This window comes from Penicillium hordei (genome assembly GCF_028827395.1).
Source record: "Penicillium hordei strain IBT 12815 chromosome Unknown utg000004l_segment0_segment0, whole genome shotgun sequence".
Taxonomy (NCBI): Eukaryota; Fungi; Ascomycota; class Eurotiomycetes; order Eurotiales; family Aspergillaceae; genus Penicillium; species Penicillium hordei.
The window spans coordinates 2202500-2220783 of NW_026623145.1; the positions used below are offsets into that span (position 1 = coordinate 2202500).

The window sequence follows — 18284 nt, forward strand, 5'->3', positions numbered from 1 at the left end:
ACGCCTACATTGTCAATAGCCATGTGGAGTCACGGATACATAAGGCGAGTCAGTCTCTGCAAAACTGTGCAACTATCCGGATAATAAGTTGACCGTGTCGAGTAAACAGAGAGGCCAGTATCACCCATGCCTTTCAGACAAGTCACAAAGCCCAAACAGTGCAGTTTCACTCTCACCCCCATCTTTTGTAAGGCCCAACATGCAATGGGTGAGGAGGGTTGTCATAGATGCCGTTGATACTCGATTAATTGACCACTATCTTCTACTATTAGTTGATCAAATTAAACGTATTAGTCCTTTCAAATGTGAGTTCAACGTGAGGTCAAGAAAGAGCATGGTGGGCAGTGAAAATGCGCCTTAATTATAATCCGAGAGTCCAAAGCAGAGCATCAACCAAAAGGTGCAGTAAACGTTGAAATAAACGGTGAAAACAGTGAAAGCCGCTGGTTTCAACTCAGACTTCAGAAAAATGAGGGGACTGGTGAATTTGAAAGGATTGGCTAAAAAACAGCACCTTCTCCACTCAAAGCCTGGGTCCTTGCATTTCCTAATAGTTTCACATCTCCAAGGTAGAGAAAGGAATCGATTCGGAGAGAGAGAGAGTACAAAATGTGGCGAAGAGTTCTCCTTCCGGGGAATTTCCGTGCAAACAGTCTCGTTACCTCCGACCAAGCAAGATTCTGTTCTTCCCGGAGGTTCACCAATAGAAAATTTTCTTCCATGGACCACGGTAAGCCTTTTCTCGAAGGAGGCTGTTGCGCTTCAACGGGTTCGGTGTTTGAGCTCGGCTGATCACAGTCGTATGTCATGTCTATATCTTGACTCGAGGCGCATCTTGATACAGAGGCGACATCTGTGTTGGTACGTGTAGAAACGCAGTGTGATAGAGCACTTTCAAACAGCCAAGATAGGAATTGTAGCCGATCTTCGACTGGAAGGGCCGAGAATTGAGCGCGAACGGTAGGAAACGAAGCGTTGTTGCGACAACGCGGCGCTTTACTGGACCGGCCAGCACTAATTTTCTTCCCGGCACTCGAACGTTTACTTGTTTGTGTGGACTGGCGATTAGGATCCGCCGTTCCCTCTGCATTTTGTCGTCTGTATTGAAGAGGCGGATCTTGATTCGGTAAGTGGGAGCACTCCGAGGGACATCTGTCTGGACATGCTACGATGCAGGAGATATTTTCCCCGGCTTGGATTTGCCCCGCGCCTGGAAAAGTATGATCGTTCAAGATTGCGGGATCGATTGTTTCAATGCCTGGAAGCTCTCTGGGCACGATATGGTTTCCGGAATCGACGTCTTGTGGGTGCTGACTAGCAATAACGGCAGGTTCTAAGTCACACGGACCAAAATCGAGGGATCGAGGCTCAGCGCCAAGACCAATACTATCCGATATTGTGGCATGACCAAGGTCCTCCGAACCTCTTAATATTAGTTGTTTCGCTATATTAAAACGTACGTACGGTCGGATGGTTGAAACTAAGATACGGAATTGGATCAACTATATTAATAAACTTAACTTCCCCGAAGCATACCCTCTTATACGAATTGAAGCTTTTTAAATCGGAGACGATTAAAAATAGCTTCGTAGTAGCCGGTTTAGTACTATTTAGACCCGACCGAGTGATCTCAAAGCTCAATATCTAGCTCCGAACACCTACCCCCCCTCCGAGTTGGGGGAGTGAATCAAGCCGGAATTTTACCCTAAAAACCCCATTTATAGAGAAAGAACTACGTCGATAGGCTTTATCAATCAAAGGTCTACTTCGTATAAGATCTCGGAGCCCGCCTAGCCCGTCAGATCGTGTATTAAACCAGCTTATAAAGGGCTTCCGTCTTACAATACAAGGTGCTATCTTACTCGCCAACGAAAATAAGGAATTACGCGCCGCCAACGAGAAGAAGAAGCAAAAGCGTACTAGGTCCCGGAAGCAGATACATATAGAAGCAGGCCTTTCAGTACGGGAAGCTTCTCAATTGATTACTGAGCCGGTGGAAGCAATTGAAGCACCTCCCTCCCCTCTACGAAGAAGCCCTTCGCCGGCTTTACAACCACGTACGAGGGCCTCGCCAAAGTGTAGTGGTTGTGGAGGGATAGGACATAGGATTAATAGATGCCTAGCTAGATAGATGATTTTACTATATTTAATTTAATGGAGTTTTGGTTGACATATTTACATTTGAAATTAATATATTAGTTGGGGGTGCGCCACTCGCTTGCGTGCGCCGCTCGCTTACCGAATACGTTTACGTATTTCACCCCATAGCTAGACACCCCAAAACACCATAGTAAATACAATATTTTACAACCTTATATCTTAGCCACCAAGTTACTATTTGATTTCATTATCATCCGATAGCTATCGATAGGTCTTTTAAACATTATATATCAGTTCTAAGTAAATCGAAAAGCTATATTATCATAGTATTGAAAATTACGTTGCTTAAAGCTAGAAATATATATATCTCAATCACAAAGTCGTATAGATTTTCTAAAGTCCTTAAAGGGGCTAGATATTACCTAGAAAGCATTAAGCTATTAGGAAATTTCCAGATAGAGTACCTTTGTTAAGATATCAAGTTGTAATTTATCGCATTTACTATGGTGTTTTGGGGTGTCCAGGCTATGGGGTGTGCCCAGCTATGGGGTGAAAAACGTTAGATAGTAATTTAGATCTAAAGTATCGAGTTTTTCTTTCTCGAATCTAATTGATTCTAAACCGAGTCTACTTCTAATAACTTTGAACCCGTATAATGTTGTTACTTTCCTTCCGAATATAGTAGATCGTGAGACTGGAAGAGAATGAAAGAAAAAGAGATTGTAGGAGTTATATTGAAGCGAACAATAGTCGTAGTTGTCTGTAAGTCGAATTTTTATATAAGCAGAACCACATTGGAAACTGAGTTCCTCGAGAGACTGTAGTCATTGGGAAGCCAGCAAGACAGACATCACCACGTTTTTGCGATATTTCAAGCGCAGGTAAATGGCTTACTTACTGACCCCGACTCAAATTTATCCACCTACGAACCATAGAGTCAGAAATCTTCCTCAGAAGGTGAAAGGAATATAGACTTACCAGTTCAGCGATGCTAGCATAGGTACCACATCCAAAAATAATCATGCCCACTAGGAATACCACACCATTCAAAATTGCTGGCTTCAAATTATGTTTTTCATACCATGCACCCTCTCTCAAAAGCGTATACCACATGATTGGTGGGATATAGAAAGACAGACCAGACACGAACAGGGAAGAAATAATAGAGAGCAATTCGGAAAAGATGGGGATGGCCTCAGCAATGATCCAAGCCAAGATAGTAACCACAAACACAAGACCAAGCCATGTGCTCCAACCCTTCGCGGTATTGACGAAGCGAACGACTGAGTCCCGGTATATTTTGCCATGGATATATCGACAGACGACAGTTGTATTGATAGATCCGGAAATGAAGATGACTGGAAGCGCTATGCCGAAGACAACCCTTGAGATGACGGGCCCCGCGGACAGCAAAGCAGGTGATTGCACCTCCTGCCCGACAAAGGCATAAATGATTGACCCTGTGAGGGTATAGATAACGATTTGGATACCTCCTAGCCACCATAGCGTTTTGACATAGTCCTCGGGGGTATGCATATCTTCCATGAACGACGGCAGACAACCAGCAAAGGAATACGCAAAAACAATATTATTGGTGGCTACGATAGCCGCAGAGAAAGTGAGACCAGGCTTCGGCCAAGCGGACCACGGCGAGAGATCCGCAGCAAAGTCACCAGAACCATTCGAGCTCTGAATACCAGTCGCAATCATCGTAACCCCAATGGCAATGACAATCGACGCGAAATCAATGTAGCCCAATATCGCAATCTCCGCAAACGACGGAGGAATAGCGAGCAACATCAGAATTGCAGCAGATGCAACGCTAAAGATAATGGAGCACGAACTGCTTTGAGTGATATTCTGGAATGCAATCGCACCAGTCAAGCAGTGCGATCCAATGACGAAGACAAGAAGAGCAACAAAGCTGCCCACGAAGAGTTTTGATCCCAAATTCCCCAGCAGAAGTCGTCCGACATCTGCATAATGACCCACTTGTGGATACCGCAGCTTGACTTCGCCGATATTGTAGCCCGCGTAGATTGCGACGAAGCCGATTCCAATAGTTAGGATCACGCCTGCGACCATTCCCAAAGCAGCGAATGCAGATGGTAGACCTAGGCTCCCCAGGGCGATCGCCTCGACTATCGAGATGACAGTCAGTCGCTTCCAGCCCAAACGGCGGAATCGGGCATTTCCTTCTAAGATCCCTTGTAACTCAGGGTCTTGATCCTTAGGGAGAGCTTCGCTGGCCATTGTGTCGAGATCTCGAGGGCGATGAGTCGGCGAGCTGTATGCTAGACTGGTGTAGGTGTAAGTGCAGCCCGAGAAAAGGAAATTTAACGAAAAAAAGAAAAATCAAAATGAAGAAAGGCCGATCAGATAAGATCAAAGAGCTAAAATCCACCGATGGTCGGACCAGCAGAGTGGAGTACCCCCTCAGCAGCATGACACTCTACGGAGGATTCCGTACCCTTATGGCCTTATGAAGACTGTCTAGATGTGGAGCACAGTGGAGTCAGTCAACACGATATTTATCAATCACAGGGAGTGAGATACGGGGAGAGACTGGTGATTCGCAACATTCCTGGCGCTAGGTTCGGTTAAACTATATTCTGCAGGAAAAAGATAGGCCGTGTCGGGGCAAGCCGCAAGAACAGTGAGACACTGGCAACCGCTAGGCTTATACTGGATAAGCACCTGCACTTCCAAGACTGTTAATGAAAATTTCAAGGTCCCAACTCCCGAAGGTTGTACGTAATTGTTTCAGCTCATAAAGAATGGCTCTTAGTTCCCAGGTCGTTTATGGGGCTGATATTTTTTTCTTTAGGTGATGCTGGTTTCTACGGCCCTCAAATATGATACACGTTTGTTAAGTTTTCTTCTCGTCTCCAGCTTGTCTGTTCATGGGGCCTTCTTCTCGAGATAGGGTGTAGGAGACATAACCATATTGTCTCCTGATTCAGCATAGTGAATGAGTAAGCGCTTGATGTCTGATGTGTACAAAAATGGTATCTCGGCAATAAGGAATGCCACATCTGATAATTGGATGCACAAGAACTCGAGGTGCACATCGCTTGTACATATGAACGAAGCTCTGTAGGGCGGAAGCCCTGGAGCCCACGCGGCCCCCGCATGATTACGTGATCAGTTTTGAGTTCCAGGGGTGCTGAGGTTCCCCACCTCGGGAGGTCAAACTTTCAGAAACCAAGCTATCCCAGATAGCCATAGTGGATTTGTCTATGGCTCTACTTTATATCCAGGAACAGCTACACTGGTGAGGTAAAGCTATAAAGCCACGCGTCTGAAACTTGGAATGTATGGAGTATCTGTCTAGGTAGAGGGGTGTGTTCCGTGAGATCCGCCAGTGACTATGGAGCCCAAATGCTCAGCCATGACTTTATCAAAAGACTCACACGAGAACTGGTATTCGATCTTGGTGGGCAGCGAGTATATGGTATGACTCTCAGCAACTGGGTAATGCTGATGTTTCTCCATAGGTGTGCACGCACCATGTGTTTGGGGACCCTCCGCCTGCACTGTCTCATGGGGGCTACGGTGAGATGGCGGTCGAGAGGGCTGGGGAGAGGAATAAGAGAAGAGGTGGAAGGGGGCTGGGTGCCCTTTTATACCCCCAACAAACCGTACCTTCCCAAAGTGGACAGTTCCCTTGCACTTTCCCTGGTTGTCAATGTCACATGCGCCCAGAGATCGCACCTTCCTGCAACACTCTCCGTTTGTATCAGTGCAGCCTGCGCATGAGGAACCTGAGAATTGCCTAATTGTTGTTAGATTTTAGGGTTCAAGAGCACACTAGGCAGAGAGTTCTGTAAACGTACGGAAAGAATTCACGAAATTTATCGCGTATTGCTTGGTGGTCCAGCACTATGAACAAGTGAAACCATCGTGACAGGAACCCTAGAAACCGCAGTTGACTGATATCTGCCCTTCTATGTCAGATTGCTCAAGCAATAAGAATCGTTTACTCACCACCGGTAGTATGACTTTGATTCATCGAGCAACACGGGCAGAATGATACTATCGAAGATATGGCAGAGTATAGGTCTATAGAATTACAGGCAACACTATTCGAGGAGTGCATGGAGATAGATGAAACGTTTAAGCCGGGTCAATAATCTCATGAAAAGTCTGCTATCTGCTACTATAGCCTGGATTGTAGGACTTCGCATAACCGCGTATAGCGCACATGTAGATGAGAGTGAGGACAGATAGTGATAGTGCTGTATTCAAATATTACGAACTCGGATTAGTATTTCGACTAACTCCATTGGATGATGTTTCCAAGCAGGCATGCATATCCTTTGATGCACTCTCCATTCCCTTGAGAGTCGGATTAGATTTGAACGAAAATGGCGCGTCAATATGCACATCTGAGAATAATAAAGCCAAGGGCGATGATTTCCAAATATACTGATGTCTCGTGCGGATGACTGTGACAACAAGAAAGATAACAGTCAAGACTTCGAGAGCAATAGGAAGACCCATCCACGGCCATCGCACATTAACGAAAGATTGGTTCTTTGACCGGGCACGGGTTGTAAGCGAAGACGCTAGGGATTCGAAAAGCGAGTTGATATCTGCATGGCCACCTGATACACCATACAACGCTTCGATGATATCGGATGGCCCATTATCGGACTGCCGAGTTGGCCTCCCCCCAAACGTATAGCCGTTGCCTTGGAGCAATTGACCGACGGAGTTATGCATCGCTAGCAGGCTCTGCCATGCGACGTTGTATGTGCAGTTTTCGTTAACTTGATACGGAGGTTGATGTCGTGTCCCGTTCACGTAGCAAGTGTCCGGGATCAGTGCAGGGTTTTGGCCCTCGGATTCGGACAACAGATAATTTGTTTTGCTGGTAGTTAGGGTGCATATTTATTCGAACTGACCGTTCTTCACTGATGCATTGTATGTGTCGACACAGAAGTAGAGCGCGCACTCCATTGCGCTGATGCCGGGTGGAACCTTGTAGCCGGTAGCGCTGATGGCGGTAAAATTGACAATCAACAGTAGGGTTTGTTCATCCAGCTGAACTAGATCTAGCTCGGTTGGTGTGTTCATGGTGGTCATTGTCAACCCTGACTTCGTGCTGAAATGTAGTCCATTCGGCAGAGTGTAGTTATAGACGAGAGTAGTGTTCAGTGGAGGGGGAAGTGAATAAGGTGTATCTGCATGGACGGAATCAGTGATATTGACGCAGCGACTGCAAAACCCGAGACATTGGTACGGAGCAAAGGTGCAATTTCCACTGGCAAAATCAATCTATCACGATGGTTTTGCTGTCTGGACTCTGGCTCTGGAAAATGCCTGTGTATATGGCGCCGAGAGTCACAAGTGGCACTTTTTCGGCACCGGGGGTGGCTCCTGCTCCAACGTCGGTGTACAGGCTCGAGTTGCAAATTTGGATTGACGATTGGCCCGGGGTGTGAACCGGCTGTTCGTTGATGGCAATCACTTGGTGGACGAATGGATCAGTGGCAACCGCGACAACAAGGATAGCGCACCCAAATGTGATTAGATGTCTGCTACTGTTAGCATGTCTCTACAGGTATGCTCTTTTGCAGGATACCCTTATCAAAGAAGTAGATCGAAGCATTTATCGGAACTCACCTAGGCAGAAATCGGAAGAGTACCATCGCGGCCCCTAGTGGGCCCCTACTGGCAGCATCCAGCAGCCCCATATCGCTCAGAGTATTTCTCCGAGAGAACCATGACTATTTGAGTTGAGACAATCTTTCCGTGACGGCGAAGGCCATGGCAGCCCTTCATGAAAGTGCTCAGCACTGATACCAACGCGTTGAGCGTGATACCATATGGCCAGTCTGGCATTGGCTTTCCATCGTAAATTGCGAGTACAACGATAATCGTAACTAGAAACCCCATGGATAATACACAACTGAGAATTTCCAGGATCCAGTTGGAGGACCAGCCCCCTAGGGGTGGGGCGGCTTCGTGCTCTGGTGGAGTTAATGGGAGCTCTCTGGCGTCTCGGAGCCCGTTGAGTTTGATATAGGGAAGTTTGAATCTGTCGTTAGGCCTCATATTTATAATACTCGCTCATAACGAAGATTTGGAGGGGCTGATTCGACATGAATCAAAACTTGAACTAGTGGAAATAAAAAGGTTGAATGCGTGGAAATTAATACCTTCAGTAGTTAGCAAATCAGGGCTAGGTTGACCTGCAGGATTCCGGGGCATAAAATTGCTAATATATGGAAGAAAGTTCATGGCCGTATAAGCCACGCGCATAAATAATGGAACAAGACAGGTACATATAACACAGAGTCGTACAATTGGTCTTGTCATACCCGACCTCTAATCCCGGAGCAACTCATCATATATCGGAAGTTTCCAGTCCTTAACAGGGTCCGCAGAGAACCTACTGAGAAGATCCAATCTCAAAAAAGCTGCAATTCCCATAAAATGGTTCATCAGAGCAACACCGAATGCCGTGGCCGAAATCCTCTCCCAAAGCCCTCCGTCATCGGAAACACCTTCCTGCACCTGGCTAATAAAAGGGCGAAACTTCTGCTCATACGCCTGGAGCGCAGCCATAACAGGGTCTGTAGTACCAGTCACTTCCACAAAACCCTTCTCAGAAGGTCTACCACAGTGCCTCCCACTCTCTCCAGCCAGGATATAGGCACCAACAATCCCAGAAGTGGTACCCATTCCTGTCATTGCTGATGGACAATAAGCAGCATCCCCAGCAAGCGTGACACGCCCGCGAGACCAACCAGCCAACTTGACAAGGCCAATACGCTCACAGTAGAAGTTGTCAGCATCTTTGAGAGATTCCAAGATCTCGTCCGTTTTCCACCCCGCCCCTTGAAACATCTCTTTCAATGCTTCCTTTTGCCCGGCAACATCACCCTGCAAACGGTTCTTGAGCTGCTCTGAATCCGCCCGGCCGCCGATATATGCCTGGATTTCGTGCGCATTGTGTCTTCGAGTCATGATACCTCGCCTTCCGGGTGCCGTGTACATTGTAGCGATATACCCTTCCCCATCTTTGATTGGCTGGGGAATGGTAAAATATCCGACATAGAGGCCGTTGAGGGGATGGAATGCATCGGGCGCTTCGCTTCCGAGCATCATCTTTCGAGTACGCGACCCTTGGCCATCGGCACCAATCACGAGGTCGAAACGGCCTTCGGTGGCATCTGCAAATCGAACCTTGATCGCTTTTTCCTTGTCATTTTCCTCGAAGCTCTCAATTGTTGTGCCGAAGATATAGTTGGCCCGGCTTTTTGTTACATCATAGATGATTCGACACAGATCACCTCTCATGATCTCGAAGTTGGTACTAAAGCCCAGATTGACATTTGCAGAATCGTTGGCTGGGAAATAGGCTTGCGATTTACCCGCTTTGTTGACCATTTGCATGCCCTGCTCTGGGATGGAATGGGCCTTAAAGGCCTGCTCGAGACCCATGCGCTTCATAACTTCGACTCCGTGGCTGCGTAGATCAATTTGGAGCCCCGAGGCCCGAAGGAAAGGAGAACGCTCGATGATTGTGACTTTGTGGCCTAGCTTTGAGAGCCAGAAGGCGAGAGCATTGCCGGTGATACCTGCACCGCTGATGAGGATCTTCATTGGTGCCATGGTGTTTCAAATTGCGGGTGGCCGACTTGTCGTAGAACAGAAAGGCAAGGTAGTCTAGGCGAGGAGAATTGATGTTGGCCCTCAGGGGTTTAAATAGTGAGTCCGGACAAAATATCGGTATGTAATAGCTGAGACCGATTATCTCCGCCCCGTGCTAAGACCGCTGCTTCAGCCGATTGAAGTCAGAAAGTAATAGCTCAAGGAAGACAACTCTTACTTGTGCAGCACGGGAATAATACTAGCATAATTACGATTGGCTACATAGATATATTCTTTTTCAAGTATTACCGAGTTAAGATTGTATACAAAATGGCAAAATTAACAAATTACACGGCCCCCTAAAAGAACAATATACATAGGCCAGATAGAGAATTACTCCTGTATGAAGATATCAAGGAAACCCAGCATCTGGCAAGAGAAAGTCCCAGTCCAAGTCCAAGTCGTATCCAGAATCAGGACCTTCGGGCCCATCATCAAGACTCGACCCAGATGCAAATCCAGTATTGTTGGGACCACCCAATAATGAAGAGTCAGCCTGCGCTAGTAAAAGGCCATGGCAGAATTCAAGACTGTCTTTCGCACTCCGTGCGATAGACAGTTCACAATCGGCGCCCGCTTGCACCGCCTCGACCTTTGCCAAGATCATGCTGAGAAACATATGACCCTTAATATTTGTCTCTCCATGGCGGATCCGCTCGGAAGAGAGAGTAATCATGTCATTGACAAATCGCTTGAGCAGGGTAATATAATCGAAGTTGCGGTGCAACGTTCCTTCGATGTGTTGGGCTTCGAGCTGGGCTAGGAGCTCAATGGCAATAACGGCCATCGCGCACCAGATACCCTCTCTGAATAAGCCCCCGCCATTGACTATTAGTTTGGAGAAGGCTTCATCTGGTTCAGGTGATACGAGAGTCATGGCTGTTTCCAGGCTGACCTTTAATGAGAAGGCAAATAATGGGTTTGTGCGGGCCTTGTTTGTAAAGTGACAATGTAGAGGTATCATGAATCGACGCACGAGATAGTCAAGTAGGTTTTGATGAAATGGCGTAATGCTGGAACTTTCGTTCTCCTTTACGAAACTGTGGTATGCGCGAGACGCATTTCTGAGTTCTGAACTCAAGGCAAGGACATCCAAGTAAGAGATTTGTGTGTTCAAACTAGTCAGGAGATGGAGTATCCGGAGGCGGACTGGCAACGAGTCAAGCAGTAAAATTTGGAACGAGGCAGCGGTGTAAGTGCCTTTGGGATGAGGGCGAAGTACAGTGGTAGTTTCGTCAATTTCATCGTCGTTGATGTTTGAAGGGGCCTCAGTGTCAGATTCGGGGATGTTAGCTGGCATGGCCGAATCTAAAGATGACTGCGCGGTCATTTCAATAATTGTGGTCCATAGCCTCCTACGGATTTCGGCCTGCAACACAGATATCCCCGAGAGATGCTTGGGATCTCGATGTAGGTTTATTTGCATGGCTTTGTGAACAAGAGATCCCATGGAGGTCCATACGAGATCAGCGCCAATAGAGAAAATCTGCCTAGCTATAATTGTGAGGCAGTCAACTTGCAGCGCGGAAACACTCAGTCGGTCTTTTTCTAGTGGCCCAGAAAGCCATGCTTGAGCAGCATATACCCATCGATGAACTGATTGTCGGAATCCCATATCTGTATTTTCCTGCTTGTGCAGGCTTGACCCTATGCCGATCATGAGAAGTATTTTGAGGCGCAGCACGTTGGGGGAATTATGCGGATTATTCCAATATCTCTGGTAATCAGCCCAAAAGGAAGGTATATGAACTATTCGGTGTGTTGACTCGAAGGATTGCAGATACAAGGCTACCATCGTATCTGATATATCGCGACACGGGAGCTCAATGCCAAGCTGAGGATTCGATAGTGATCTGCTAGGCCGCCAGGTCTTGATGCTTCTGGCTGTGTGTTTGCATTTTTGAAGCAGATCACCGACTTGAACAAGAAAGGCTTTGGTTTCAGCGCCTTTGAATGTTCCTCCTTTACCTTTGCCAGTAGCTTCTGTATAAAATGCCAGAAAAGGCTCAAACTTGCGATATAATTAGCGGAATGATTTAGAGCGCATGTCAATGCATATCGTACCTCTTTAGCTGTGCCCATCCACAAACTCCATCGCATAACTCTAGTTTTTGTGAAAATCCACTGAAGATCTTCTGGTTGGGACGGGCGGCCAAACATTTCCCGACCCGTCCCGGATAGGCTATGCACAGGTGTTTGTGCCGAAGACTGTTCTAGGCTCTGAACCCGTCGCAAAAGATCCGCAATGGTTGATTCTGAGTTTTGTGCTCGCCTTGGCTGTTCATTATCAGTTTGGCCAGGAAAAGTCGAGTGATGTGGTGTTCCTGCTGGTGTTGGAGTCCCTGTCGCAGTGGTGGGAGGCTCCAATGGCTGGCCATGATCTCTAGATGGTAGGGGTTCTATGATCGGTTGAACATGTGATGACGGTGAAGGTGCGAGAGTACCCAGTGTTGAATATCTTGAGGTGCCTTCTAGAGACTGCAGCGGGGGCCCGGGTTGATCGCCATAAAGTTTGTAGGTACATCGCGTTTGGACGGAGACACAGCGTGTGCAAGGGTCATTTCGGTCACAGCGGATTTTGCGACGGCGACACTCAATGCAAGACCGAGCTGGCCTTCGCCGACGACGGGGTTGGGACTCTTGAGACTCCATGGAAAACTTGTTTGGAATTGTTTTGATAGAAAGGAAGTCCGTGAAAGCGGAGATTTCGGGTAATTGAAAATGCCGCGTTATGGCCGCTTATCTCCGTCGACAATCGACAATCGACAATGAATTATTGACCAACGAACTGCACTTGAATTCGGTTGTCGTTCAATAGTATCAAAAGTTCTTGCGGGGTTAATGACCTGCAGGTTCTTTGGTCCTTGTGCATCGATCCTGCATATCTGTCTCGTCTCCGACGGTGTTGCTTGTGCTCCGTCGGACCGATAGTGAACATGTGAAATGTTAAGTGCAACTGGTTTCATTTAAAAGAGTGGAAAACAATACAATAACATTTAGTTCATCAATTTATTTAACTTTGATCGATCTATCAAATGGCTCTTCTATCCCTCTTACTCTCGCCATGGACTATGGCTGTGGCTATCCCCGTGTGGTTCGCGTACTACTACATATACCCCTATTTAGTATCATACGGGCACTTAAGTCGAGTCCCGGGTCCTTTTGTTGCTAAATTTAGCAACATATGGGTCGGATTAAGTGCTAGACATGGCCAGAAATATGCGGCAGTTGACGCGGCGCATCGAAAACATGGCAAAGTCGTCCGCATTGGTTTCAACCATGTGTCTATCGCTGATGAACGGGCTTTGAATGTTGTTTATGGACACGGAAACGGGTTCCTCAAAGAGTAAGTCACATTTCTTACCTGAATTGAGATTTACTAGTGTTAACGAAACATGTCTAGTTACTATTATGAAGCATTTGTAGCGCGAACCCCGGGCATGTTCAATGTTCGCGACCGCGTCGAACACACACGCAAGCGGAAGATTATATCCCATGCCTTCTCTCCCAGGTCAGTCGCTGAGTTTGAGCCGTTTATGGCGGAAAACTTACAGCGATGGATAACCCAGCTGGACCGGATCGCGGCCTCTCAGCCACAAAACATTGGGAAGGAATTTGCTCGATACAACGCAATGCCCTGGTTCAGTTACCTTGCTTTTGATATAATCGGAGATTTGGCATTTGGATCACCGTTTGGAATGGTAAACAAGGGCAAAGACGAGACTGAGACGCAGCTCGTGACCGGAGGACCCATTTCATACACCCCGGCAGTCGACGTGTTGAATAGACGAGGCGAGATCTCTTCGACATTGGGCCTTCTTCCAGCCCTACGTCCATGGGCTCGATACCTCCCCGATCCATTTTTTACCAAGGGCGTAGCGGCCGTGGAGAACCTGACGGGGATTGCTGTCGCCGCTGTCGCATCACGACTGGATGCTGCGGAGAAGGGAATGGTCGACTCACGCAACGATATTCTTTCGCGCTTGCTACAAGCAAAAGATGCTAATGGAAGGCCAATGGAGAGGGATGAACTCATAGCAGAGGCCCTGACGCAACTTATCGCTGGCTCTGACACAATATCCAACACGGCCTGTGGGATATTTTACTGGATCCTGCATGGAGAACGCAGCGCCCCGGGCACGATAATTCCCCGACTACAAGGGGAGTTGGACCAAGCAATTGACCCCGAAGCAAAGATCGCATCTTATTCTGAGGTCAAAGATCTCCCATTCCTGCGAAGATGCATTGACGAAGCGATGCGACTTCATTCTACCTCGGCCATTGGTCTGCCACGTTTGGTCGCCGATCATAGCTCCGGTGTCGATTTTGATGGCTTCCACTTCCCCCCTGGGACAGTACTTTCAGTGCCCTCGTACACCATTCATCATATGAAGGATATTTGGGGAGACGACGTCGAAGAATTTAAGCCTGACCGCTGGTTGAACCCGACTGCCCGACAGAAAACTGCTTTCAACCCATTCTCATATGGGCCCCGGGCATGTGTTGGACAGAACGTCGCCATTATGGAGCTGCAGTTGATTATTGGAACTTTGTTTCGTCGATATGAGTTCGTGTTGTACCAGCCAATCATGGAATCACACGAAGGATTCTCGAAGAAGCCCAAAGAGTGCCAGGCAGGTCTTAGATTGAGAGAGTGTAGTTGACATCCCGGATGTTTAAATTTATATATGGAGCTGATAGGAGTGAATGGATCATATTCACAATGGGAAGGAGCATGCCAATATTTGTTAACACAAGTCAAATCACATTACCAAAGAACATATCTTCAAGTGATGGAAACTCCTGATCGATACCCCATTCGTTACAACCCCAGGGATCAGTGGCATTTTGCACTGACTGCGGCATATATATTCCCGTGCTATTCTCTCCCATCAAAGTCACACATTCTTCTTGCTCAATCCGATCTGCAACATGTTGCTTCATGATGTTCAGAGACCACCGGCTCACAGGCTCGGCTTTGCCTCCACATTGAATATGCGAGACGGCTTGCTCCATGAGAATGATTATACTACCGACATCATCTAAATGGACCACAAACTCAGCCAGTGTCACCATTGCAAAGGAACAAAGCACGTTTTCGTAAGCAGGGTGGATATAAGTGGTCAAATCTGACATGGAGACAAATAGATTCAAAAGTTGATGCGACTGGCCAATCGCGAACCGAATTAAGGGGAGTGTTGATTCCTCTGGTGTAACCCTGGAGTTGCTCATTTCCTCAGGTTGAGTTTCGCTCATATGTTGAAGTGTCCGACGTGCTAGAATAAGGTATGCACAGGAGTATGCAAACCGCAGTGGTTCAGAGGAATCAAGCTCTATACAAATTGGAATTAGTATTTCTATAAATGCTAGGATGAGAGATTGCTTACTATAAATATTCTCCTGGGACTTCCGCAAATTGTCGATTTCTGGCCAAACTGCACTTCCCTTTTGTATCACGTTGGAGCTTATAATTTCCCAAAGGAGTCGGTATAATCTGACCCCAGCCAGTACGAGTTCGTCGCGTGCATTGTATGATGGAAACTCGAGAACTTTGATGCATTCGTCAAAATACTGGCTGGATATGATCGGTGGGCGACCAGAGCCCACCGAAAACCTGAGATCGGTGTTAGAATTTCTTGGTATAATCAGACAGATGGGAAGTTGACTATTATAACACACTGTAACTGACAGAGGCAAATTAAGTTCCACGTGCGCATTATTTCCTGTGCTTGGGCTCGTTCGTTTCCATTGGCATCGCTTGTGTTTGGAAGCTGTCCAAATGGAGTAGTCATAACCACGCGCATAGCAGCCGTGCCGCTGAGGAGCCACGAGGCACCATGGTCAGGACCCAAAGTTGGTCGCAGGTCCCACATGGAAAAAATCAACATCGACTGTATTGTGTCGAGCGAGGCAGTGGAAGAAAGATGTGCTTGACCGAGCAGTCCGTGAATATGGCGATACAAAGCTTGGTGTGTCGATGACCCATGTAAGGAGGGGGTGATATGAAGACCTGCCAAAATACAAGTACCAAACAGGAGCGGTGATTTGGTGCGTAGCTGGACGGGGTCTGTACTCATGAATAACCAGCGGTTGGATAATTTCGAGAACCTGGAAGATCAACCTCGGAACAGGTTCCAAAGTAATGGTATAGATAGCATGCTTACCCTTTAAGAAGCGTGATAGCAAGTTCCTCGGAAATGATACCGTTGATTATAATGTCTTCGGTGCTATCATCGGTGGCCGAGGGTTGTTCATGTAACGTGATGTTCTGTCGGATCTCTTGGACACGATTCATGGGTGCATCGCGTGCAGTTCGTTCAATAGTTGATGAAGTTATCTAGAGTATCCAATCAATTATATTGCCGAGATGAGCTGTCGGTATCCAAAACTTACCCCTGGTCTATTCCGGCAGTTGCTATCACTGCGGACAGATAGTGATGCTTGAAGTTGACTCAAGGTAGTTTCCACCGCACAAAGCCTATTTTATCAGTACATTGATCTCGTCTAACAAAGTCGAATATGAGAGGGTATACCGTGTATGGTACTCATCGCGGCTTGTCATAGAAACCACCTCCGCATTCAGCGGCGGTTCGGGATGACTGCGGGAGATGGCCTGGAAAGAGCACCTCATCCTATATATGGTCAGATATGAAAGCCCAGCAACGCGATTTCTCAATCTGGCTTGCTACCGGAGAACATCACAGCGATGACATCGGTCAGAGTTGCCTGTTTCGCATCGCGTTTTCAAGCGCCGGCAAGCCTCGCAGGATCGCGCTTTGCTCACTTTTGGCTTGCCTGAACCGTTTCTATTTCGTCTTCGCTTTTTAATACACGATTCGGACAAAGGCATAGTTAGTTGATAATATGAAGTTTAGTTAGGTGACATGGAGCAGAGAGGAACGAAGATAGGGTGTATCCCACTCTTGGAGACGATGAAACTGTCGGTCTCATGTTCGCCTGCAGATGCGGTCACATGCGCCTTGTTTGTCAGGCTCTCAGTAACTAATTGACTAACCTTGGAACTACCCAGGTGACTGGGTATGACTACGTAATTATCCCACGTGTGTAACGTCCATTGAACCCATATGCTCTAATATGCATGTTATGTGGATACCTACATCAATACCTACATCACTGGTTTGAATCTCAACCCCCACCTTTGGCTTACTATCACATTGATAACCTCCACTACTCCACTCGAAGTTCTTCAATCCAAATTAAGGTCTTTATCCGATTACATCCACTATGCTGTCATAGTGGGTGGGCCTAGCAGAAAGACAAAAGACCAAAGTATGGGGAGCTGAACTTTATATCCATTGCCGGAACAACACAGTAACTTCACTATAGAATATTGTGGGCAATTCAATATTTTACTCGGATACAACATCCGAGAAATGAATATCAACTTGCTTGTTTAATGGAAAATACCAAACACATCACTGCGTAAAATTTGCCAATAGCGCCAAAGACCACCCAAGCAGCCTCATCAACATCAATATCCAATAAAATACAACCAAACCCCAAGCCTTTTGACACCTTTCCTGACCCAATGACCAGGTTCACTAACACCAGTACCGAATAAGACCAAACCCCAAGCCATTTGACAACTTGCCCGACCCAAAAGGAAAGAAGATACCCCAGCCTAGACCGTAGTCCCTACTGGAGCACCGAGAAAATACTCGGTGAGGGTCTTGAACGCTTCCGATATCGACGTCTTGTTGTTCAATTCATAAAGATCAGAAGAGCGCATCATAAGAGATTTTGTTTTCTGGTCAAAATATGACTCCAATAAACGCGCATGCCTTCCTGCCAATGAGATAAGTAAAATCTATAGAATACCTCGTTAGCAATCTCAAAAGAGATAATGATACAGGGGAAAGGGAGAATAGAAAATTACCGGTGCTATTTGATGGTGCACCAAGCGCACTTTGCTCAATTGGCCCAGCATCAGGCGAAGGCTGATCAAGACTTCTCCACGGAAACAAGTGTAACAGTCCGCCTCCAAGTCATTGTATATGACGGCTTTGAAATGCGGGAATTCCCTTCCAGCACTATCCATCGTTTCAAAAGCGCCAAATGAAGGAAAGCCAAATGCGGGATCGCCATATTGATACAGGTCCTTGTAAGGGGTATAGTCGCCAGGTCTATTGAATAGTGTTAGACACGATGAATCGATAGAGCGACGTAACTCCAAGGAGCGGTGGACTTACTCCTTCGAACGCCATGGCCCGTGATCATCGAGATCTAGTTGGTGGAAAGCATAAGAGTTCCAATCAGTGTGAATAGCGTATGCAACAGAGTATGGATCTGAATGGGTAGGACTATCGGGTGTACAGGCCTCATTGAGTATCTCATCACTGGGCTGCGGGATGTTGGGTCTTGGCGCGAAAAAGCGGGGCTAGAGCTCTGAATTTTGATCGAGACTCAGGTGACAGAGGTTGACGTTAAATTCCTCGAGTCGTGTCGCGTCAAGTTTGTGCTCGTCAAGGGCCTCGATGGCGTCCTCAAGCTCTATCAAGAAC

The 18284-nt window shown here is 47.0% G+C and overlaps 8 protein-coding genes across 8 annotated transcripts; 1 reads left to right on the plus strand and 7 right to left on the minus strand.

The window, feature by feature from the left end:
* Positions 1–811: 811 nt before the first annotated feature.
* On the minus strand, positions 812–1090 carry N7537_008046 (uncharacterized protein; the record flags this gene model as incomplete). Its single annotated transcript, XM_056899101.1, has 1 exon — positions 812–1090. One exon carries the CDS (start codon positions 1088–1090, stop codon positions 812–814), a length of 279 nt encoding a protein of 92 aa, XP_056751177.1.
* Positions 1091–2971: 1881 nt separating this feature from the next.
* N7537_008047 (uncharacterized protein) lies at positions 2972–4353 on the minus strand (the record flags this gene model as incomplete). The annotated part of the gene is made up of 2 exons (XM_056899102.1): positions 2972–3022; positions 3079–4353. 2 exons carry the CDS (start codon positions 4351–4353, stop codon positions 2972–2974), a joined length of 1326 nt encoding a protein of 441 aa, XP_056751178.1.
* A 1998-nt stretch (positions 4354–6351) lies between these two features.
* N7537_008048 (uncharacterized protein) lies at positions 6352–7188 on the minus strand (the record flags this gene model as incomplete). The annotated part of the gene is made up of 2 exons (XM_056899103.1): positions 6352–6872; positions 7008–7188. 2 exons carry the CDS (start codon positions 7186–7188, stop codon positions 6352–6354), a joined length of 702 nt encoding a protein of 233 aa, XP_056751179.1.
* Positions 7189–8433: 1245 nt separating this feature from the next.
* On the minus strand, positions 8434–9723 carry N7537_008049 (uncharacterized protein; the record flags this gene model as incomplete). Its single annotated transcript, XM_056899104.1, has 1 exon — positions 8434–9723. The coding sequence occupies one exon, from the start codon at positions 9721–9723 to the stop codon at positions 8434–8436; it is 1290 nt and encodes a 429-aa protein (XP_056751180.1).
* A 391-nt stretch (positions 9724–10114) lies between these two features.
* On the minus strand, positions 10115–11062 carry N7537_008050 (uncharacterized protein; the record flags this gene model as incomplete). Its single annotated transcript, XM_056899105.1, has 1 exon — positions 10115–11062. One exon carries the CDS (start codon positions 11060–11062, stop codon positions 10115–10117), a length of 948 nt encoding a protein of 315 aa, XP_056751181.1.
* Positions 11063–12833: 1771 nt separating this feature from the next.
* On the plus strand, positions 12834–14426 carry N7537_008051 (cytochrome P450; the record flags this gene model as incomplete). The annotated part of the gene is made up of 2 exons (XM_056899106.1): positions 12834–13108; positions 13166–14426. 2 exons carry the CDS (start codon positions 12834–12836, stop codon positions 14424–14426), a joined length of 1536 nt encoding a protein of 511 aa, XP_056751182.1.
* Positions 14427–14520: 94 nt separating this feature from the next.
* On the minus strand, positions 14521–16057 carry N7537_008052 (fungal specific transcription factor domain-containing protein; the record flags this gene model as incomplete). Its single annotated transcript, XM_056899107.1, has 4 exons — positions 14521–15095; positions 15150–15376; positions 15442–15870; positions 15927–16057. The coding sequence occupies 4 exons, from the start codon at positions 16055–16057 to the stop codon at positions 14521–14523; spliced, it is 1362 nt and encodes a 453-aa protein (XP_056751183.1).
* A 1347-nt stretch (positions 16058–17404) lies between these two features.
* On the minus strand, positions 17405–17821 carry N7537_008053 (uncharacterized protein; the record flags this gene model as incomplete). Its single annotated transcript, XM_056899108.1, has 2 exons — positions 17405–17530; positions 17660–17821. The coding sequence occupies 2 exons, from the start codon at positions 17819–17821 to the stop codon at positions 17405–17407; spliced, it is 288 nt and encodes a 95-aa protein (XP_056751184.1).
* Positions 17822–18284: the final 463 nt, after the last annotated feature.